This window comes from Trichoderma harzianum (assembly GCF_003025095.1).
Source record: "Trichoderma harzianum CBS 226.95 unplaced genomic scaffold M431scaffold_7, whole genome shotgun sequence".
In the NCBI taxonomy this organism is placed as follows: domain Eukaryota; kingdom Fungi; phylum Ascomycota; class Sordariomycetes; order Hypocreales; family Hypocreaceae; genus Trichoderma; species Trichoderma harzianum.
Genome location: NW_020209255.1, coordinates 2,182,269 through 2,204,699, shown reverse-complemented (window position 1 = coordinate 2,204,699; position 22,431 = coordinate 2,182,269). Strand labels below are relative to the sequence as shown.

The following is a 22,431-nucleotide window of genomic DNA, read 5'->3' as shown; positions in this document are numbered from 1 at the left end:
TTCCTCCCAGAGCTGCAGGGAGGCTGGAGGTAAGGAGGCCGATGGATCAACTGTGGCGCTGAGGAAAGCGGTCAACATGGACTCGAGTGGTTGCGAACCTGAAGGCTTTTCTGTATTGATCTGACGTTGTTCCGTAATATGAGAGCCTAGATACCTGTACTCATGCGGACATACTGAAGTTTTTCTCTTCATACTGCGGGAGGAGATGGCTGTACTATTCGCCTTGCCAAAATTTGTAACGGGAATATGGATATGGAGCAGTTATATGACAGATATCAACCGCGACATACTTCTACACCTTTTTACCACCATTGCATGGGACCAGGCTACAAACTGCAAGACCCGGTTCCCAGTTGAGCATCGGGCAGCATGCGGCTGACAGCTGGACAACCAATAGCCCCTGTCTTTTGATAAGTGATCCCGGCTATAGCTCCTCAAGCCGTCGTAATTCCACCAAAAGGCTTTCTGCGGCTACAACTTGGCCAATGTATTTCCTACGATTGGACCCCGCATGCCACGTATTTGCAACCCTGGTTCATGACACCCTCAGACGTTCTCAGCTTTCTATTTGTCCGCTACGTCAGAACTTTCCGAAGCATGACGGCTTGGTTACCGAGAAATTCGTCTAGTTGATCTTGCAATTAGCCGTGAGGAGGTTGACATTTGTCAATGGCCACTCAACTTTTATATGCACGAATACCATGCAATTTCAACGCTGAATCATATGTGGGTATCTTAGCCCTAGCCGGTCAACTGGTATCGGTGGCTCAGAAATGCACCTAGGTATAGAATTAGTGTTATTTACCAAGATACGCAGAACGAATTGAAGATAGCTACCTTGATTGTAGCAAGTATCCATAAGCTAACGTAATTGCCGACTTCTGCGAGAATGTGCTTCGTGGCTTCTCATTTGTAATCCTACTTTAAATGAGTAGTGCTGAGAGGTACAGACATTTTGTTCGAGACATAATATCGCGTTCAATAAGAAGTGACAGTTGATCAATGAGAGATTATACTCATGCCTGTTCTCAAAGGTATCCAATTGTTCCTAAGTAATAATTATACCCGCAGCATTTATGCAGATTTTGGAACATTGGAAAGAGTTCAATTGCGCGCCGTAGTTTGTCTCAGGTAATTCTTTGCATACCAGGTACCACTCAAGTCATAATCTTGCTATTCAAAAGGAGGAAATAAATTAGAATGAACTCATTAATACCCAACGAGGAACATTTAAGCTACACAACATCTTTCCAACCTCCGAGCTTTCGAGTTTGAGTCAAGGGACTGATATCATGTCCTCTCGCTATTTTGACCTTGCTCTTCGTCTACCAATTTCTGTTTAATTTGTTTGTTTTTCCCTTGCTCTTCTAATTTTTTTTCCAATTTCATTGTTCTTCCCTTTAATTTCCCTATCTAAGAAAAGTTTAGGCGCGTTCGTGACGTTGTATAGCCGAGATAATAATTTTTTGGCCAGCGAGATCAAGGTGCGACATAGCCAATAAATCCATTTGCCGGGCAGAATTGAAAGGAGAGAAACCAGCATTAGGTGTGCTAAACGGAACGATATTCCAAATACATAAAGAAGACTGTATAAAAAAAGCCGCAATGTTGCCTCAGATGTTGGGCGAAAATTGGCAAGGAAAGGCTTGACGATTTTCCTGTCCAAAACTTTGGCGTTAAGCAATGTCATAGCAGTAATTAAGAGTGCAAGACCAGCGGTTGTAATCATGCTATTTAGTGTCTCCTTTGCCGGTGCACTACTCATGCTGAAGACGCCTGTAGCAAAGCTGATAGGGAGAAAAACGACCGTGACATACGTAAAACGACGGATATCGTCATTACTCCCAACCTCCCACTCGCCGCGCGTAGACTCCAATCTCTTCGTTAGTGAGGCATTGAAAGATTTAGCTCTGGTATAACACAGTTTGAGCTGTTGGGCTAGAATGTCATTTGACTTCTGTAACCTATATATGGCGCCTCAGTAGTTGCGTTCGTCGTTGAGTGTCCATCTGGGCTTATTGCGATCTGGCCGCTCTTTTCGCTTCATCCAAAGCTCAATTTTGGTTAAATTGTCGCCAAGATCTTCTTCTACCACTTGGAGTATGTATTGAAATATGTTCCACGACTTGTTGTTTGATATAAATATGTTGCTCGTGATGTCGTCAAATAGATCAATTGAATCCAGGAATGTTGAAGATAATCTAGGTTCTTTTGGTCCTTTCTTGAAGCTTTCGAGAACCCGTGTTTTAATCTCATCCAGAAGAACTTCTGAGCATGTAACCATTTCCTTTAAGATTTTACCGAATAAGACGAGCTCCAAAACCCGTCTCTGCTTCCAAGGGTCTGCTTTCAAAGATCCTGTAATCCTTTCCTGTCTTATGTCGAATATTTTTTCATCTATCTGGTGGGGGTTGAATTCGAAAAAAAGGCATGTCCAATGACGATCGAAAAAGTCTCCATCAAATCTGAAACTCATCACAGCTCTGCTCATCTGGTTGCGATTACCAACTTTCTCGTTTTTACTTCGTGGGAAGTTATAATACTCAAAGCCAGGGATGCGGGTAATATCAGGAGAGATCTTCTGGGAAACAATCCGATAAAATGATAAATGAAGTTCAGTAACCCATAGATTAAGCACTGCGTTTGTTTCTTCATGGAAGAATTTGGTATATGCTTTGTGCCTGTAGAAGAAAGCAGAGATGTCTGGGTGTCCAAACGCAGAAATGTAACAAATTAAAGCCGTTGCATCAGTTGCGCGGCAAAAGTGAAGAAGTCTCTTCTTCGCATTCTTCATCGTGCGCTTGCGAATAAAAATCTCATTCAGAGATCCGATCGAGTTGATTTCGGCTGGTTTGGGCGTGTCCTGTTTTTTGTCCGATCTTTGCGGTATGTCTATAATATACCCCAAAATGTTCTCTTGAGTGTCTGGAAGGGTTGTATCTTGAGGTGCTGTGTTTCGAGCGATTGTCTCTTGAATTTTTTGAGTCGCCCTTCTTATGACAGTCATGTCGGTCATATGGGTATTTGTTGCGTAGTCCGTTGAAAGTTTCTCAACATTGCTTTCTGAAAAGTCGATGTTATTCTTGAAGCATTCAAGTTCATTGTAGAGCCATTCATCTGAAAGCGTTACGACTTTCCCCTGATCAATCACATTGTTTGGTATCCCGTTACTATTCATGCTAGGCAGGAGTTTGATGATATTCTCCAATCCTCTGATATCTGAAAAGGTCGACTCAGATACGCTAATAGACGATCCTTTGACTGGTGGTGGAGGCATGGGATATTTCCAAAGAATAAATGGCACTTCAAAAGTGGCCTGCCAATAACTATCACACATAATTCTTCTATTGAAGATAGCGGGTCTCTTGTATACGTCCAGTTGTCCTGGAAAAAGCCCGTTAGGGGAGGAGATTTCGAAAAGAATCTTTCTCGAAATATCAAACATCCGGGCTGCGAGTCTTGAATTCGTACATTTATTCTTGGCAGACATGATAGTCGCAAGACCAAACTGAAGTGGATGATTCCAATGAGCATCGTGCTGGTCCTCTCGTTGTGCTTGGTAATTCACTGTATTTGTCCACTCGTCAATTACATTTCCCCAGATGTCATCCAATGCTTCGTTTATCTCATTCGATGTTTCGATCGTCTCATTTAATGTTTCGTTCGTCTCATTCGATGTTTCGTTTGTATTATTGATGTTATCATCACCATTGGAGCTCTCTTTGTGCTTATTTATGGAGATGCTTCCTTCGGGTACCTCTGCATCGAACAAGCCGAGGTCCATAGCATAAAATAAGACGGTTCCCTCACAAGAAGAGAGAATCTAGTCTCTGCAGAGCTGCGTGAAGTTGCAATCATGCGCGTTTTCGAGGCAGGATTCTCCATTGTAAATCTCTTAATAAGGTTGGTTTTGATCTCGTCGGATGAGTATCTTATCGTTCGCTGTTCAGATGCATCCGCAGAATTATCGGGCTGAAATTCAAGATTTGAGCCAAGACCGAGCTCTTCCAGCGATTTTGAAGCCCACCAAATCAGAGCATGATCGGCGAGATAGAATTTCCCTGTTTCTTCTTCTCTGATGCGCGGGAATGCATATGCGGCGCCCTTGTTTCGCTCATGAAGACTTCTGACCCAGTGCTTGGCGATATTCTCAAGGCCAGCCGGAGCTTCTCGAAATATATCTTCATCTCCAGTAATCCGATAAAATTCTCCAAATTTGATAAGTTGCATGGGCGCATCAGTGATCTCTCTATCAGGAAATGCATCGGGGTATTTGTTCCATTCGTCTATTACTTGACCGCTGGCCCAGTAGTGGGGGCCGACACCCTGCTCCTTGATTTCTTTGGTAGTTCCGTCTTCAGTTGCGTTGCTGATCGTATACTCTGTGTTCATGTGATTGCTTATCCAGGTTAAATGCCCTCGGCATGTCTTCCAAATGCGAAACCTCATCCGACAACTGTAATTTTCGCAAGTTGCATGTTCTAAGCCCAATGGATGGTCGGCCAGGCGCTGTCCTCCAGGATTTTTGAGATCAGAGTTATCAAAATGTCCAAAAGCTTTGAGTAAAAATTGAAATGCATAGCTTCATCCTGTTAATTTGAAGAATATATGTGATAAATTGCACAGGTATACTTACAAGCTTGCTTTCCTGGCAATTCTATGGCCGGATATATCTCCACATGTTAAAGCAATTGGCATGATCTTATCTCTGGATTCGTCGTTGATGTTTATAGGGATGCTGCAGACAGATAACATATGCTCCAGATTTCTTCTCAACATAAAATTGAGATGCTTATCATCAGCGAACACCGGTGGCCGGTATTCAAGGCCTCTGAGTTGCTCCAGATCAAGTTTGGAGAGGGGGCTGCTGACTGCATCAGCTGAAGAAACCAACTCGAGAGTATAAGCCAATGTAATTTTGACTCGTGAATTCTTTAATAGATCTTTTTTTGCTTGCTCGGGTATTTTTATTTCGTAGTTGGCATTTTGTCCAATGCGGCCGACTGATTGAAGGCTGTCGTCTATATATGGTGATATAGACAAAATGGCGTCTTTTTCGCCTTGGCCGGTTTTGCAGCCTTTGTGCTTGATGAAAACGGTGTCTGCGTTGGCACTTGTACCATGTTCGTAATCATCCCCTGCCTTGTTTTGCTCATGATAATGACTATTCCAAATGTTCACTGGTTTCTCCTCTGTCACGAAATCAAGATGTCGGAGAAGTAAGTCGGCACTAATTATCAGTGGCGGAAACTCTTTTGGAAAAAGAACCTCCATTCCTTCAACAGAGCTGAATGTATACATCTGATACACAGTCTTTCCAGAAATGAAGTACTGAACTTCGGAATATAACCATGGATTATCTGCGACGAAACAAGGCTAGCGATCTTCGTAGAATTGAATCTTTGGTATCCCAGTTTTCCATTTAAGGTCATCGGGATTCTGATTCTCATGATCAAGCCATTCTGGTAATCGAATTTTCATTCCTCTGTCAGAGTCTTCACAAGACCTTTGAAGTTCCTTCATGCGATTTGTCACATGAAAGGGATCGGGAGTTCCGGGAAGGTCAACACAGATAAATCCTGATGGTTCGTTTCCGAAATATCGTGTAATCTGAATCAGATGTCCATGAGCATTTGCCGTTGCTGTGAGACCGTCGTCGCCAAAAGAGGCATAAGTTTTTCGATTGCGAGCTTTTATGGGGGCATCGAATGGAATGGCCAATTCCGCTTTTAACTCTTCAAGAAAATCCGTTAGTGGTAATGCGACAGGGAAGTACGTGACGTGACATACCGACTGCATCCATAGTGGCGGCTGTTTACGGAAATAAAAACCTGCAAAAGCCGAATCTCTCGCTGTAGAGAGAGTCTCAGTATCAATGATACTGATATACACTTGAATTCCTCGTTCTCTCTACTCAGAAGTGGGACAGAACTTGAATGGAAGGACTGAGCGTTGTTGGTGTGGCGGAAGGAGGAGAGTACGGACTTCAATGAATATATATAGATGAGCTTATGTATATTGATGTGCACATCTTGAAGTCTTTTCATAATGTAAAAAATTAATAAAATGCTAATATATGCTTACTTAGAAGTCAATATTAGTAAAAGGACTACAAACGTGCATGTCTCAGTTGATGCCCCTGGAGACAGATAAGGCCAGCCATCAAATCGTAGTCCCTTCAAGGAACCGAAGCGGCTGACAGCTTGACAACTATTTCGTCATATCCCTTGTTACAAATAGGAATCCCAGTTGTGGCCTTCCAAAAAAAAATGTATCTCGTATAATCAACTTATTAGCTGCACAATACGCTGCATGACCTGGGCTAGACGCCCTCCGTTGTAATCCCTGCTTTTCCAGGAAGCCTCTGTCTAGGTAACCCAAGTAAATCGATACCCCTGTTACAACGTACAACATACTACATTGGACCGGCCGTGCATAGTAAGATTACGCTTGTAAAAGCTCTGAACATGAATGTGATGGCTATTCATCACTGATATTTGGGTAGTTCGTATAGCAAGCTGCATCTGTCCCCAGGTAAGATTCTTCTCTTTTTCTTTGCCTTCCAGGGATGACCCATAGAACTTTAGGCAAAGAGATGTAACTTCATATACATTTTACTCACTCTATACTCCGAACATACCTGTAAGTCGCCCCTGCCGGCCGACGCATCTCAAGAATACCGAATGGGTCTATCCGCCGCCGCCCTATCCCGGAGTAGGTCAAATGAGAATAAGCCACAAGAGTCTCTGACATGGACTAAACTTGCCGTCCGCTGGCGTGGCTTTCTTGGGTTGCGTCGTTTATTGGGACTCTGCATAAAAAGAAAGGCGAGGCTGAGACATTGCGACATCAGCTGCGGCCACTCCGACGTGGCAATTTATTCGGAGGCATGGGCTTGAATGATCGGAAAGTCTCCGAGACATGGTCTATTTCTTATTCGGTCAACTATGAGCTCAGAAGCGTGGGAGATGCTATTCAGACTGGATGAGATGCTCATGAAGCTGCGGAACGGCACAGTACGGACCTCCTATAGATGAGCTTGAACTTACTAGATGGTGTTTAATGCCATGGCTGCATATGCAAGATTGTCAGATGACCTACTTGCATTGGATCATGGGTCTCAATCTCACCCATCATCTCAAGCTCTAGATCTTAGATTTACCCACCGCAAACCTTCCAAGTTTTCCCCGAGGCCGATTCCAAGACCGGGGGATACTTACTAGATGATCACCGTATCAGGCCTCAGAATTGAAGATCTGTGGGATCAATTCCGTTCCATCTTGGTCCAACAAAAGGCACCACAAGGTTGTTATCGCTGCGAGGAGAGCTGAGATACTGCACCCCCGTCTTTCTTTTCTTTTTTTCCGGTGAGCTTCATGCATATGCCAGGGTTTGCTCCCAGCTCGGGCATCGAGGATTACGAAATGAGGAGCACCCAACATAAAGTAACATCGTACAGATACATGGTCACCGAACTCATCTATTTTTTGCAAATTATTGGATAGGAAAACAGACCGACAAGGCTACTGGACCCAGACTGGGCTGCATTGCGCGGCCCCTTGTGGAGACTTCCTTTGGAGTGTAGTTGATGTTAGCTTTTTGATGAATCTTGATCCTTAAGTTTTACCTTCGTAATAAGATAGGTATGATATCTTACAGCATCTGGCAATAGCACGTTAATTGTTCGTAGTATCCGAATATGAGATCTCATCGCACTAAACCTTCCGTTTCCACGGGAGAGCCCACAGCGGTAACCTTGATCTCTTCTAGCATTACTACTGCTAGTAGTATACAGAGTAACATTTAGGAGCCAGGCCAATCATAGATCGCGAGGATCATTCGAGAGCTAAGCAAGGATACCATGTCCTGCATAACAGTAGTAACTCCAATAACAAAGAGATGGCCCCCACGCATGTCTCAGCCGTGACAGCCGTGAGGATATAATAATAGTATTTGTGCTACGGCTTTCGTTAAAAAGAAAAGGGAAAAAAAGGAAAAATCTCAGCCGTAGCTCAATACGAGTACGAATGAGAAGCCTGAAATTGCTTCTGCCCTGCATCTGTAATGCCAAGCGCATCCTTCTCGCGATGGTGACTGGAAGTGTTTCCGCGAATTTATAAGCAAATCTCGGGCAAGATGTATGACCTTTGCCAGCTCAACATGCATCTATGCATCCGGTGGACGCCTTAAGCGCTAGTCAGCTACCAGAGCAAAGAGGGGGGAAAAAAGGCGTCCGAGAAGCAGGGAGATCATTGAGCCTCCTCATGGCCTGGTGGACATTCGGCGACTCTGGTCAAGCTCCTGGTAGGAGGTACACGTAGTAGTGCAGAGAAACGTCCTACCTCTATTCCATCATCTATCATGGCTTATTAAAATAGACATGATGTTTAAACATAAAGCCTCTGTAGTCTGAGCTGTATATTGTCTTGGGGAACGATGTGTCCATCGACGTCTATCAACACCTCTCAGTATCTACCACTGGAACAATAAACATGAGCCATGCTGTAAATCTTGCATTAATCGTACAAATCATCAATCATGGGTTTTGACTTTCTCTGGCTTCTCGAAGAATACCTTTCATCTTTGCATACTGCCCTTCATCCGGCTCCGTCCACGGCTTGCCATTCGGAAACACAACTCTTCTGAGCCTGTTGACCCACGGAAGCAGCGGCAGGTAGTACTCGGTAAAGTCCCTTTCCGCGTCGTAAAGGAACTGACGCTCATCGCCAATGAGCCCAGATTTCGACCAAGCAAGCTGCCTGTCATCAGTGTAATTCCATTTTTCGAACTCGATGGGACCAATAGATTGGCCCGGTCCGTCGTAATGAATACATATCCAGTAGAGGACCCAGAAAAATGATTCAAGATCGTGCATAAAGGAGTGCTGAACGCCGCGAAGGGCCCCGATGGCCATGAATGCTCGCGTCCCCGTCTTCTTCTTCGCCCCCGAGGCACTACTCCGCGCCTCCTTGATAGCGAGGTCGACGATGAGAAAGCCTCGCTGTGAGGGGTCCTCTTCGTCCTCATTAATCATGAGGTTGTTGATGGAAATATCTCGATGCAGCAGACCGGCTTCGCGGCGTAGTGACTCGTGTCCATTGATGCAGGCTTCTAGACCAGCAAGCAATGCACTCGGTGAACTGGCCTCGTGGATACGCTTCCCATAGCTCTGGAGTATTAGCCTTCGATGGATGCGATTCCCCGTTTCATCGTTGCGAGATGTCTGCGTGGACATGGGCGACCGTCGCTTCCGTGGATGCAGCCGTGATTCGACTCGTGACAAAGCACGCTTTCGTTGGTTTCCGGCATTGCTACTTAGACCAGTAGGAGCTTCGCGTTGGCTGGTGATCAAATTATTCGAGTTTGACACCTGCACTGATACCGCTGGAGATGACGCCTCAGAGTCCACTGGTAGTGATACGGTAGCTACCGTCCAGTCCAAGCCCTTCCGGACATTGTTGCGAATATCGTCATCGGTACCTCCTACTTGAACAACCTCATGGTGATAGTATTTTGCCATATTTATGACGCCTTTCACGGTTGCCTCCTGGAGCATCAATCCTTCTTCATTGCGTTCAGGATACTGCCAGGAATCCTTAATCACAAAAATTTGCCTAGTCTCGCCGTCGTCCCCATCCCGGTGTGCTTTCCAACAGGTTGTTGCTCGCCCAACAATGCAGGGTTGGCGAAATATCAATTGGTCAAGGATGAGCCGCTCTGTTTGGCCATCACGATGTACCTCGATGTATCGCTGTGTCCCGGATTTTACAATAGTAGGGTCATATCCCAACTGTTCATTGTTCATCATGAGGAAGCCAAGAACAGCGGATACAAACTCCAGGGGATTTTGGTTGACATCGAATCGTTCAGAAGCGATACCTCCAAGACGGTCAAAAGACCAGAGTCTCATCAAGGAGCCACAAAGTGTGAATCCTAGGACAAACCGGCGGTTGTCTTGAGCAGCGAGCACTTCTCTAGCGTATCTCGCAACGTGAAGCCAGGAGCCAGACCGGTTGTCTGTCTTTGGGTTTTTCTTTAATTCACCCACTATCATAACATGGGACCAATGATGTTTCAAGTCGATAGCTTCATCGCTGTCCACGAACCCCACGTATCCAATATACATCATGCGTTTTGCTGTGGAGCCAACGAAGGGCTCCTTCGGCTTCGTTCTTAACCTCGGTAGCTGCTGAAGTTGTAGAGAAGGGTCTGCGCTTCTTGCCAGATGGAACAGCTTCTCATTCAAGGTGGAAAACCAAGCGAGGACATGGTCCTCCTCTGGGTTTTGAGGCACCCAGCCCACCCCTCACTGAACAGAGGATCATCACCCTGGGTGCAACGCTCGAGGACCGATGTAGCAATATGCTCGAGTGAGTCAAGGCCAAAAAATGTCTGGCGAAAATTGGGCACATTGACATATATATTACTCAGCTCTTGACTGAGAACATGATCCATGTCTCTACGGAGCTCCGATGTGTTCACAAGACTCCCGCTATTAACGAATAATGGAGCTTGCTGTGCAACTGAGGCCGTCTTTTGCTCCGGTGGAGTTTGCTGTGAAGCTACAGCCCCTGCTTGCGGGGGAGGCGTCGATTCTTCAAGAAATTTGATGGCATTTCCCCACACGCCTTGATCAAAGCCAGAGCCAGAGCCAGAGTCAGCATTCAGCGCGGCATCTAAAAAAGGTATCAATCGGTGGCGATCAAAGCTTTTGTTGATACTGGATAGACGTCTTGATATAGCAATAGTGAGAACTAAACTGCGGCAACGTAGCGATACTGCAGGAGGTAGCGCTAGTAGCGATTCTAGCAGATTCACGAGGATCTCTTTAAGCGCTGAACGCATGTCAGTACGATAGAAAAGGTAGATGTAGATAGATACATGCATATATAGTAGAACCTGTGAGTACCTAGGTACTAGGAGGTACTAACCTTCACCATCGAGATGTTGAAAAGCCCCAAGCGGCAACCCTTGAGCCTCACATTTTGCCCGAACAAGATCGCGATACTGATCTAATCCACTCCCAATAGGATGCCGGGATATTATTTCTTGTAAATCAGAGTCTAGCATGCTCTACTTTTAACATGGCTGTTGAACTAACCCTCATGTATGCAATGCAAGTTGGTGATAGCTAGAACGCGATGTTAATGCAAGGGGGCCGGCGCGACGTTCGGAAAGGGATAACTTTTATCCGAGAGACTAGAAGTTGGTTTCTCTACCAGGTAGTATCTGAGGTATCTGAGGTAGAAGAGATGTCTCCAGCTGGAAGAAATATCTCCAACTAGAAGAAATATCTCTGGGTAGCAAAAGGTAGCTCAAGATATCAAAAGTATTCTACATCCAGGATACGAATCTCTAGCCAGAAAGGGAGGTGGTTATCATCATCGGTTAATTACCAGGTACACACACACACCTGCCCCACCAACGACCTATAACGACGACCATGTGAAAAACAAGACCAGAAAGCGGCAAAAGGAAATAGAAGCTTTGTAAAAGTTGACGAACAAGCCTATCTCTTCTGGAATTTAAAATCTTGAGATGATGTAGATTCAAATACACTGAAGGAAATTTTGAGAGTCAACAATGGCACTGGATGCATCCTAGCCACACATTACCGCATCCAACTCCATCCCCTCACTCATCATCATCATCATCATAACTATCACTCATAGCAGCACATAAAGCCTTTATAATGAGCATGGTATCCCAGTAACTACCCTAATAATCGTACAAAATACACGATATGTATACACGTATATCATCCCAAATACCACCCTTCCCGCGCCAATATATATAATATGCCAAGTTGTATATCATCCCGTCATCATCCCCTTTTCAAACCCTCAAACCCTCACACCATGAACCCTTCATTTCATCAGAAACAATTACGCCCTCCTCCCCAACTTCCACCCATCGATCCGATCCTGAATCTGATCCCACGTCATCGTATGGCTCGTCACCCCATACGCCTGCGCCTCCTGCACCACCACCGTCGGCGCACCACTACCCCCTCCAGCATTCTTCACCGCACCGCCCATCACCATGCTCGCCACCCTCTGCAAGTCCCGCACGCTCAGCGCCTCGATCCGTCGGCACATTTCCCGCACGGGAATCTTGCGCTTGTGCACCTGCACTGACCGTCCGAGATCCTCCAGCTCCACCATCCGGCTCTCGAGGTTCATCAGCAGCGATGACCGCAGCTGGTTCTTGGCTCGCGTCACTTCTCCCTCTTGCAGCTTCGAGATGCCCCGTTCGAGGGTCAGCGCTCGGAGCTCCTGGCACATTACGTCCAGCATGGCAGAGGTGTGGCCCGGCAAGCACGATGCTGAGATGCCAAAGAGGCCAGAGTCGGTGTAAGAGTGGTTGAAAGCAACGCATGACTCTACCCAGCCGTGCTGATTGAGCACATTGGTGTACAGGCGAGAGTACATACCCTTGCCCGGTCCACCAGCAGAGAAAGATCCTCCTCCACCAAGAAGAGTCTGTAATGTTGCCAGCGCATAAATATCATCTGAAGCAACGGGCAATCCCTCAAAAGCAAGGTGAATGTGTGTAAAGTTGGTGCCAGTAAGAGACGGCGGTTGAGGAGGAAGAGAAAGAAAGCCACCAGTATATCGAGAAGGCTGAGTGATGTCGAGTTCAGAAGGAGATGAGAGGACAGTGGCGTTGCGGGGGGTAGATGTGGAGATGTTCTTGAAGAGGGGGATTTTGGACATTAATCGTGAAGAGGAGGAGCTTGATGAAGAAGAGGATGATGATGCTGAAGAGGAAGCAGATGCGTCGCTGGCAAGAGAGCTCACACTGGTTTCTGAGCCCGTCCGGGGCAGCGTCTTCATGTCTCCAAAGAACTCTTCAGCCAGCTTAACCGCCGTGCCATGTTCCACACCAGCAAAAGCCAAAACCATCCTCTCCGGCCGGTAAAACAAATCCCTATACATCTTCACCGTGCTCCTATCAATGCTCCCCAATCGCTCCTCAGGACACAACAGCGGGTTCCCCAGGGTATTGTCCTTAAACGCCGCCGTATGTACCAGCTCCGGCAATATCAACTCAGGCTTGCTCCAAATCTCCGCAATCTCATATCTTGCCGTCTCAATCTGCTCAGCAACCTCCTCATCAGTAATCTGCGGGTCGCGAATCGTCTCCGCCAACAATGCCACCGTCTCCGGCACGGCGCTGTTGAACGTGGCCGCCTGGTACATCATGCTCTCCCGCGAAGATGCGCACTGAATATTTCCCCCGAGCGTCTCGACCCGCGCAAGCATTTCGTCCGCAGAGTGTCTCGAGGTCGACTTGAACGCCAGTCGGTCCATGATGTGGGAAACGCCTCGCAGCGAATCGTTCTCGAACCGAGACCCTGCCTCGACGTAGATTCCCACGCCGGAAAAGGAACCGGGGAGAGCTTCGGAAGCGACTCGCAAACCATTCGGCAGTGTCGTAATCTCGTCCAATTCAGTAGGTTCCTGCACATTGAATCCCCAGAATTAGCCTCCAAGACGTAAAGACAAAAGAGAAGCCTCCAAGCTGGAAAGATGAAAAAGAAGCCTCGTATAACCAACCTTTGGGATCCCCTCCACCTTGACCGTCGCCATAGTCCGTCTCGGCATCTGCGCCTTGATCGCACCAAACTTGCTCTGCGCACTCAGCAGCCTCGAGCCCTGGGCCCTCACCCGAGGCTGCACCCGAGAAGCAAACTGTCGCAACATTGTCAAAAAAGCCCTCTTCTTGTCTCTACTAAAGCAAAAGGACGATAAAGATCTTTTGGAAAGAGAGAGACAGAGAGAGAAGCGGATTCACGACTCGAGGAAAACAAAAAAAGAGGCGAGCAGCTCGACAGTTTCCGGCCATAATCGAAGGCGGCACTGGAAAATTGTGGTGCCGTCACATATCTCGGCGATAGGTCGGATCATCCCGGTGCCGGAGCTCCGACCGGACGGACTGGCAAAGCGGAGCATCTTGCAGTTTACATGTATTTGGATCAGAAGCCAACATTATATTGACATGTACGGATTACCATGTACTATTTAGAAATGGACGATGCTATATATGTACTCGATAGTATCGCCGAGCCAGCAACAGCCCCAAAAATAGAGAATGCAGGGCGATTTCAAGCCCCCCCAAATAACCTCATCTCGGAGCTGTTGCCGCAATGTTCTCCAGCCAGAGTTGCCCAGCCAATCACCGTCAAAAAACTGCCACATTGACATCATATCCCACTCAAACTCCGGCCGTTCTAATCACAAGCTGCGAAAAGACCGAGAAATCCCAGAGGACCCTTTTTTTTGTATAGGAATCGACATCACTTTCCTTCCCCCCTGTCTTACACCATGAGTGCAGCAATTCCCCAAATCTTTTTAGCCTATACCCTCAAATTGGCGCCGTAAAACCAGCCCGCCTCATGCCGATGAACATGTAAGGCGGCAACTCCGTACCGTACCGGACCGTGCGGAAATGAAGACGTCGTAACAGCCTCTTCCCAGTTTTCACCACTCCCAAGAGCAAAAATGAACCATGCAGAAGTAAAGTGAAGTGATTCGGGGAGAGAAATAGAGAAATCAGAATTGTAGCTTTCTAACCATATCCCGCGCTAGTGCCCATGCTAAAGATGCTTTCCACCCGTCCCAGTTGCGGCCAGAATGAGCCATGCTTGATCATGACGCCATACGCCCAAAAGTCTGTTTTGCGGTTCGTTTCATGGAGAATCACGCCACACTCCAGACACGCAAGAAATCGACAAAGGAAAATAAAAATAAAAAAAGATAGTGAGATCAAGCTGTGAGGAAAACGAGAAATCCGCCGCCGCAAATCACGTCGAACAAGTTTGATGCAACAGGCGTCTGCGCCCATGCCCAGTAGGCAGAGGAGGCGACGAACAAGGAGTAAAGCATCTCAGATAAAAAACGATACATTATGATTAGCAGCACCCAAGTGCCGGCACAGTCGACCATTAGACACACCACCAAAATTGGAATGCTCTCACGTTGCTCGGCTTGGTGCTACCGGCTGGCAGAGTCGTCGCTGGATTCATGTGTAGTCATGTCGGCGTCTGCCGCAGAGTCGAGGCTCGGCATATCGGCTGTGTCGCTCGGTGGTTGTCGACCTGCCCTACCGTCAAATACCCATGGCCCTGCATTATTCCTAGGCGTGATGAGGCCCTCAGCCCCGCTGCCAGGTGGCGAGGGAGTGCCGTTTTCTCGCAAATGAGCGGTACGGCCAGCTCCTCTTATGGGCAACGGCTCGGAGGTTGCGTGCGGTGCCGTCGGGCTCTCGGCCGGGCTGGCTGTTGAAGTAAAATTGACAGTCACGTCCATGGTATCTGTTTCCTGAACCGTTGCTTCGTGTGGTTCTTCAGAGGGAGAAGGCAGAGGCAATTCGATTTCTGGAGCGGGTGCATCGATGGTGGTAGGGGCGGCCGGCTCTTCGGGGCCGTCAAAATCATCCAGGTTTTGCCACTCCTCGGGGTCCTCGACATCGGCTTCCAGGTCGGCTCCGGCACGGCAGTTGGGACAGATGAAGATGGGATATTGTGGCGAGGTGAGTAAAGCGCGTACGCACTTGAAGTGCCATGTGTGAGAGCAAGGGGCAACGAAGAGTGATTGGCAAGGCTGTTGGAGAGTTAGCTTGAGAGTCATAATCGAGTGTCAGGAGAAATGCTTACGCCAATCGAGTTGAGGCAAATGGAGCAATCCTGGGAATTTGTGCTGGATGCAGAGCCTGCTGCTCCCGTGGTTGCCATGTTACGAAGCCTCTTGTGAGCGGCCATGCTGAGCAAAAAGGTTAGCCGTAGTTCACAAATGATGAGAATAGCGTGGGAGTTTGAGAAAGAAGGGGCCTTCTTTCACTTTCGTTCCCGTGTTTGAATAATCTGTGATATAAAGATTCACTCACTTGAACGTGTTGGGCTTGTTCTGCCACCCGCGGTTCAGCTCCAACCTCATCTTGACACAGCGGAAAATCATTTCCTCGCCTCCCTTAAAGTCGATGCCAAGCTGCACAATGTCGCCATCGTTAACGGCAAACGCCTTGCTCTCCTGCGACGGCGGGCTCAATCGAATATGGTTGAGGAACGTGCCGGACGAGCTCTTGACGTCCTTGATGTACCACTTGCCGTTCTCGTACCAAAACTCGCAGTGGCGGCGGCTCACGACCTTGCTCTTAAAGCCCACGGGAGCCGCCGCGCCCTGCCCGTTGGACAGGGCATGGCTGTCGCGCTCAGAGTAGCGGCCAACGCGGATGATTTCGGTGCCGTTGGACAGCGTCCTGGAGACGGGCGGGAAGGACAGCGATGGCCGTGTGGATCGGGGGTCGTAGTATGCAGAGAATCGGATGGAAGGCTGGTTGTCGGACGAGCTCGACCCTTCGTTGGATCGGGCCATGGCTGGATGTTCTTCGATGGTTGAGGGCGACTCGGGGGCAGAAGACGAGGACGAGGCACTCGCCTGGGCAAACGGGGTATTTGAGGCCGGGCTCGTGGCCGAAGCCCTTGAGTTGGGCGTCCTGGAGTCGGGAGAGGTAGCCACCAGCGTCAGTCTGTTGGGGCTCGTGGCGGCGTTGGAAGTTGTCGTGGTCGTGGTTGAGGTGACGGGAGAGTAGCTGACGGACCGCGTGAGGCCGTTGCCCGACTGGCTGGTTGAGGGCGAGCTGCCGCCGCTGTTGTTGTTGCTGTTGCTGTTGCTGTTGCTATTGGTGCCGTTTGCGTGATGGCTGTTGTCACGCGACAGGAGATGGTTGTGCGTGTAGTTGCGCAGGATGCTCAGGCCACGCAGGCGGCTGGTTCTGGAAGGCGAGGGCGAAACCGTCGAAGTCAGCCCAGGCGGCGTCGGTGATACTGGCTGCGAAAACATTTCCAAGTCCAATGTTCCGCCGCAGGTATTGTATGGGGTTTTAGGTTCAGGGCAATAATCTGCTCTCGGGGGTACCCTTCAGTGGAGGTGGGCGCTGTAATTGAGGGATTGAGACACACTGGCCCGGTGTAAGCAGGGGGGGAGAGAGGGGGGCCGTTGGAGCTCTAAACGGGCAATGGGGCCAAGCACCAAGTAAAAAGAATTTGGAGGCGTGTAAGCCAGAGCCAGAGCAGAAAAAAAAGGAATTGCCTCCTCCTTTATTTCCTCTCCGCAGAGGGGAAATCAGTTGTCCAGGCAGGGTGGTCAAGGTGGTATTATAATGGCACGAGTCGCAAGGTGCCAAGGCGACTGCAGGTAGATTACCGGTATTATAGTGGAGTGGGAAAGCGTATGTAGAAGTGCAGCTCCGGAGAGACCCTGGCAAACGGCGACTTGTGCGATTTAATCCTGTTCGATTCCAAGGGCCCGTGCTCGTGCTCTTTTGGAGAAGAGAACAAAGAGAACTGAAGAGTTGAAAAGCTGAGTCGGGCGGTGGGTGAAAACGGCTTATATCGCTGCTCTGCTCCTCTGCGGGATATTTTACTGCCTGATGTTTTTGCCTTGGCAGCGAATCGTTTGCATCACGCAACGGATTGGGTGATAGCCAAAAGTTGGAGAGTGCGCGTGAGCGTGGGAATAAGTGTGGCAGCGGTTCTTTTGTTTTGCACCTCCAACGGATGAATTGGATTGGCAGGCTGATGCGGGGGAAAGAGGAGAGAAGACACCGGTTGGTCGAGAGCTGCAGAAGCAGAAAAGAGAATAAAAAGAGAAGAAATAAAAAGAGGGAAGAGGAAAAAGAAGTTCGTCAACCCAACAAGCGAAGATGGTGAGGATATACTCAACTCTCAGTCTGAGCGAGTCTGAGCGCCCGGGGGGTTGGCGGTATATGGATATTTACAGCTGCAAAGGTCGCAGAGCGGCGCAAGTACCAGATACCGGCCAAATACCAGACGCTGCGCACAAGACGTCGCAAACGTCAGTGTCGGTGCACCCCGAGTCGTGGCCACCGGCGGGTACAGCGTACAGCCGGCAAGTTCCACCGCGGCACGAGCGCAGGGCTAAGGAAAAAAGGCCTGAGGTTGTGTGGTTTGAACCTGTGCCTGTTTTCCCTCTTTTTTTTCGCCTCCTCCGGCTGTCGAGAGGATTGATGCGGCTAGGGGGTGTGCGTAATGGCAATGTACAGGTAAGGTAATGGTGCGAGTAACGAGTAACGCCTCTGGCTGGCAATGTCTGAGATCCCTGGCTGTGTGTGTGTGTTTATGGCCTGGTGCTGGTTTTGCCTGGTTCCGGCTTGGGACCCGACTAGCAGGTTTAGCGTGCACTCGCTACTGGCAGTAGTATGGACTCAATCTACTGCTAGCACTATTGGATCAAATTGAATGATTCTGTCGCTGCCGTAGACGTCAATATTGAGAGCAGATGGTACATAGACTGATAGAGTAGGTAGCTGGTAGCCGTCGTGTAGTGGACAGTAGCGCTGCCATTAGCGGGTTGGGCTGCAGGGGTGCTGTGATCAGCAGCCTGGCCAGGAAGAGGAATTGAACAGCCGTCAGCGGCTCGCTCCAGCCGTGACGTGTGCGTGATGTCGAGTTGGATCGAATGCAGGTACTCGACTTTGATTTGATCGGTTTGCGCGCTGCCGGTTGCTCAGAGTGGGAAAATGGATACAGTACAATGAGGGGGGGGAGAATTGAAGGCTGAGAGGAGGACGTCACTAGACAAAGCATAAAAGACACATGGCATGAGATGGTATGAGATGGTACATACAAATGGGCCTCCAAAAGGCAAGGTACCCGGCATGCCAGCTGAATGTATTTGACCGATTCAGGTGTTTGCTTTTGGCCCAGCCCTGCAACAAACTTGCCGCCACCAGTCATCAGCTCCAGCACCAGCGCCGTGCCGCTGAATGGTTGAACGGACAAGCGTCGCTACGGCCAATACCCGCCAGCTACATGCACCCGCGCGGCCGCCTGCACCCTCGCCCCAGGTACCGCGGCGGTCCATCCAGTCCAGGCCTCGACCATTCTCGATCCCAGCACAATCGCACCCGGCCCGAGGATTGGGTCCAGTCCAGCCCGTCGACAAGTATGTACGAGTACACAACAACAAAGCAAAAGAGGCCAATCAACGCGAAATCGATTCATCCACCGCCCATCTCCTTTTTGCCTCCGTGGCGTTTTCCCCCGGTGCGAATCTTGTCGTCCATGTCTTGCTTGAAACAAGAGGCATCAAATGGCCATGTTTCGTTTCATCGCTCTTGTGCTAAACTAAACCACCATTTTGACAGCCTGAAATTGTCATGCGATTTGTTAGCTTCGCCGTGATTACCCGTCCCCCCCTACCTACAGCACAACACAACACCAGACCTCACCAATCACTTATCAGCTAATAGTCCTATCATTCATCAATCTCATTTGCCTGCCTTGCAGCTCAACCCAGCTACTACTGTACTGTACTGTATGCCTGCATGTACTCGTATGGACTAGCTGTAGTGACGATGAAAAAGACAGCCTTGGCCCATCACCAGACTCGTACGCGTGCTGGCCTACAGATGCGCATGTCTTATCCTATCTATCTAGCTGTTATATCACTCACGCATCGCCTGCCTGCCTCTCACTTGTAGACATCTCGAGAGCATCTGAGCACCTTTTCTTGGCAACCCAAGAGGCCAGCCAGATAACTAGCGGATGTAGGCTATCGCAGTCGTTGTGTGACCTGCATCACGAGCTCACATGCAATGCACATGTACAAAGCGTTTATACCGCATCAATCACCAATGCCGGGTGCTGAAGGAAATGCATGCATGCATCCTACCTATGTCCACGATATACGGAGTAAATAGTCCCTCGTATACGACTGAAATCATAACAATAGAAACAATAAGCAGCACACACACACAAGGCCGCTCTCGTCAGCTCGCCCATCACGTTGTCTCTCCTCGTGGCTGGCTCACCCCAGCTTTTGCAACGGCTCCTTCATCTTGATACTCATCTAGTGTTTCTTTCTTTTTTTCAAATACCATCAGGCTACACACACACCCCTCCTCCTTTTTTTGTCTCTCGTTGTGTCTCTCATCCTTCTTGTGCGTCTCTCTCTCTCTCACTCACTCAACCCCACGCATGCGGCCACTCAAGTGGTAGTACAAGGCTTTCGGCGAGACATTTGCTTTCTTGTCTCTTACACTTGGCTCCTTGGACCCCGAAATCCTCATATTGCATTCCAGATGGGACAACCTACAAATCCCACTCCGTCATCCGTGAAACCTGTTAGTGCCGCTGACTGCAGCGGGTAGGTAGCCCAGGCTAACTGGCACGCATCCATCCTCCGGGAGATCGTAGCCACGTTTTTCTTATTTTGTTATTTCTTCCAGGTTCATATCTCCCTTTTTTCAATTATTCTTAGAGACGAACACCCAACTCAATCTATGCTAGTAGCAGTAAAGCTACGGCCCTAGCAATGTCTCTGACCAAAAAGAAACGGGACAAGAGAGTTTCTATATTTGGACACGCATCCAGGTTTGTTGAGTCCCAGCCGCAAACATGCCAGTCGTGTTCTGTCTTTTTGCGCGAAAAGCTATGGCTATCCGAGACAAAAGCTGCCACAAATAAAACTGCCGTATTGGATATTGATGGCTTGTGCGTTGTTCAGATGCAGATGCAGCGGAGCTATTGACTGATCCAGGGTCCTCTCTTCCATCCCTTGCTTGCTCTTTTTTTACTTTCCATCTCTTTTCAGCTGCACCCGTACCGTACCTGGTCAGGACTCTCCCGTCTTAACCCTGCTGATATGTATGCAAAGTACAGAATTCCGCGTTCCCTTTTTTGCTGACTGCATGCGTTGCCCGTACGGGACAGTACAGTACAGTATGCCCATGCACCCATCCATTGTACGAGTACAGAAGAACAACATCCACAATCTCACTGCCAACTACATTGATCCCGTTCTCACGCGGGTTGGCGATTCATGCAAACAGTCAACAATGAAGCTAGTGAATGCACTCCGTGTCTGTCTGTCTGCTCAAAATCAATCCACCCCCGCCCGCAAACACGGATGCACTTTTGACTGACCTGGACTGAACTGGAGCTGTTGCCGTGCTGGCTGCATGTAACAAGGATCAAGGCCTACAGAAAGACCTGTCGTCTGCATCGACACTCACAACGTCCATCTCTCTGTCCAATCCTTTTGCTGCTATTAATTTGAATATTTACCCGAACTGCACTGCATATTCGTACTCGAACAACGCAACTGTAGCAGCCTCGGCTAATTCTGTCAAAAAACAACAACATGAAAGTCAATCACAGAAAAACAAACAAAATCAAACTAAACCCTGTCCCGACTTTTTCCAACCCCCAAAATGATGCATCAAAATCCTCTCCCCTGTCCCTTCTCGACTCGTAACACATGCAACGTCTCCATTCACACAACAAACCAACCCAAAATCTCTCCACTCATACTATGATACACTCTGTTCACTAGTAATTCATACCATCATCACCCCTCACTCTCTATTAACGACATACACGATATTCTCCTCTTTCTTTCTCCTCTCTCCGCTCCCCCAGACCCGCACGCAGCCCAACTCAAAAAAGCTACAAGACACTAAAATTGCTTGGTTGAGGCATCCCAACCAACCACATCGCCACCACATCATCCACCCAGCCCGTTCCATCTCGGTCAATCACATGGCTGGTCTGCGTGCAAATGGATGCGACGCTACGACTAATTTTCCCAGTTCAAGTGTGGGGTTCCCATGTAAGTTCCCATGTAATACGTGCATACTATTTGCATTTTGCATCGAACATCGAACATCGACATCTCTCCAGACTGGGCAGAACAAAAAGGTACACGTACATGCAGACACGGGTCATATCATCCATTCTTTCATCCCGCCGTAGTATTGAGACACTCGTACGTCTTCCAAACAGCCCACAAAATCCTCAGCAGCGTCAACAACAAACAAACAAACAAGCAAAAACCACCAGACATAGCATCTCATCCCCAGCAGCTGAAAACACCCCCCAAATATCCAAAGAGTGATCTCAAAATATCGCCTCCTTCACGCCCCTTAGAAAACACGTGGCCCATCCCCCCCTCACGTTTCTCTCCGCTCTCCCAGATATCTGTTTCTCCTCATTCTTTTCTCCTATCAAAAAACACCCCAGCCCAAGCATCAACAGCTAGCACCAACAATAGCGTCCCCCCAAAGCCCGCCCGTAGCTCCGCATCACCAGACCGGGGTGTGATTCTTTCGCATCATCCGATACTCGTACATCGCTCCATGGCCTTGTTTTTTCTTTCCTCGTTTACCCTTTTCGTTCCGCATCGCATCTTTGTCTAAACCATCCCCGCACCATCCTCGCACGATAACTTGCCTGGTGCCATAAAACCTGCATGCTAAATGTTACTTTCGTACCTTAGGTACATAGCCATCTTGCTGCTTCGTGCGGGGAGGGAACTTTGACACGAGTCAGTCGCCCAGATTGCCATTGAGACCCATGATGAGACACAGAAACATGAGGCATCGCACCAGGAAAAACAACGTGACAAA

General features: G+C 48.5%; 4 protein-coding genes across 4 annotated transcripts; all 4 read right to left on the bottom strand.

Annotated features, from left to right (window-relative positions):
- Window positions 1-1,978: 1,978 nt before the first annotated feature.
- On the bottom strand, window positions 1,979-5,929 carry M431DRAFT_531850 (hypothetical protein; the record flags this gene model as incomplete). The annotated part of the gene is made up of 5 exons (XM_024920839.1): window positions 5,791-5,929; window positions 5,507-5,735; window positions 4,637-5,287; window positions 3,811-4,582; window positions 1,979-3,757 (listed from the first exon to the last, which is right to left on the bottom strand). Exons 1-5 carry the CDS (start codon window positions 5,801-5,803, stop codon window positions 1,979-1,981), a joined length of 3,444 nt encoding a protein of 1,147 aa, XP_024774001.1. The 5' UTR covers window positions 5,804-5,929.
- Window positions 5,930-8,536: 2,607 nt separating this feature from the next.
- Window positions 8,537-11,070, bottom strand: M431DRAFT_483116 (hypothetical protein; the record flags this gene model as incomplete). Its single annotated transcript, XM_024916094.1, has 3 exons — window positions 8,537-10,278; window positions 10,311-10,835; window positions 10,932-11,070. 3 exons carry the CDS (start codon window positions 11,068-11,070, stop codon window positions 8,537-8,539), a joined length of 2,406 nt encoding a protein of 801 aa, XP_024774000.1.
- A 702-nt stretch (window positions 11,071-11,772) lies between these two features.
- On the bottom strand, window positions 11,773-13,900 carry M431DRAFT_454957 (hypothetical protein). Its single transcript, XM_024915307.1, has 2 exons — window positions 13,560-13,900; window positions 11,773-13,463 (listed from the first exon to the last, which is right to left on the bottom strand). The coding sequence occupies exons 1-2, from the start codon at window positions 13,704-13,706 to the stop codon at window positions 11,886-11,888; spliced, it is 1,725 nt and encodes a 574-aa protein (XP_024773999.1). The 5' UTR covers window positions 13,707-13,900; the 3' UTR covers window positions 11,773-11,885.
- Window positions 13,901-14,996: 1,096 nt separating this feature from the next.
- M431DRAFT_6531 (hypothetical protein) lies at window positions 14,997-16,844 on the bottom strand (the record flags this gene model as incomplete). Its single annotated transcript, XM_024921684.1, has 3 exons — window positions 14,997-15,605; window positions 15,659-15,764; window positions 15,889-16,844. 3 exons carry the CDS (start codon window positions 16,842-16,844, stop codon window positions 14,997-14,999), a joined length of 1,671 nt encoding a protein of 556 aa, XP_024773998.1.
- Window positions 16,845-22,431: the final 5,587 nt, after the last annotated feature.

What these genes read in the sequence shown, in the direction of transcription:
- M431DRAFT_454957 (XM_024915307.1), bottom strand. Translation starts at nt 13,706, where the DNA reads ATGTTGCGACAGTTTGCTTCTCGGGTGCAGCCTCGGGTGAGGGCCCAG. An exon ending in AGGTGGAGGGGATCCCAAAG is followed by an intron (nt 13,464 to 13,559) that starts GTTGGTTATACG and finishes TTCAATGTGCAG; the next exon opens with GAACCTACTGAATTGGACGA.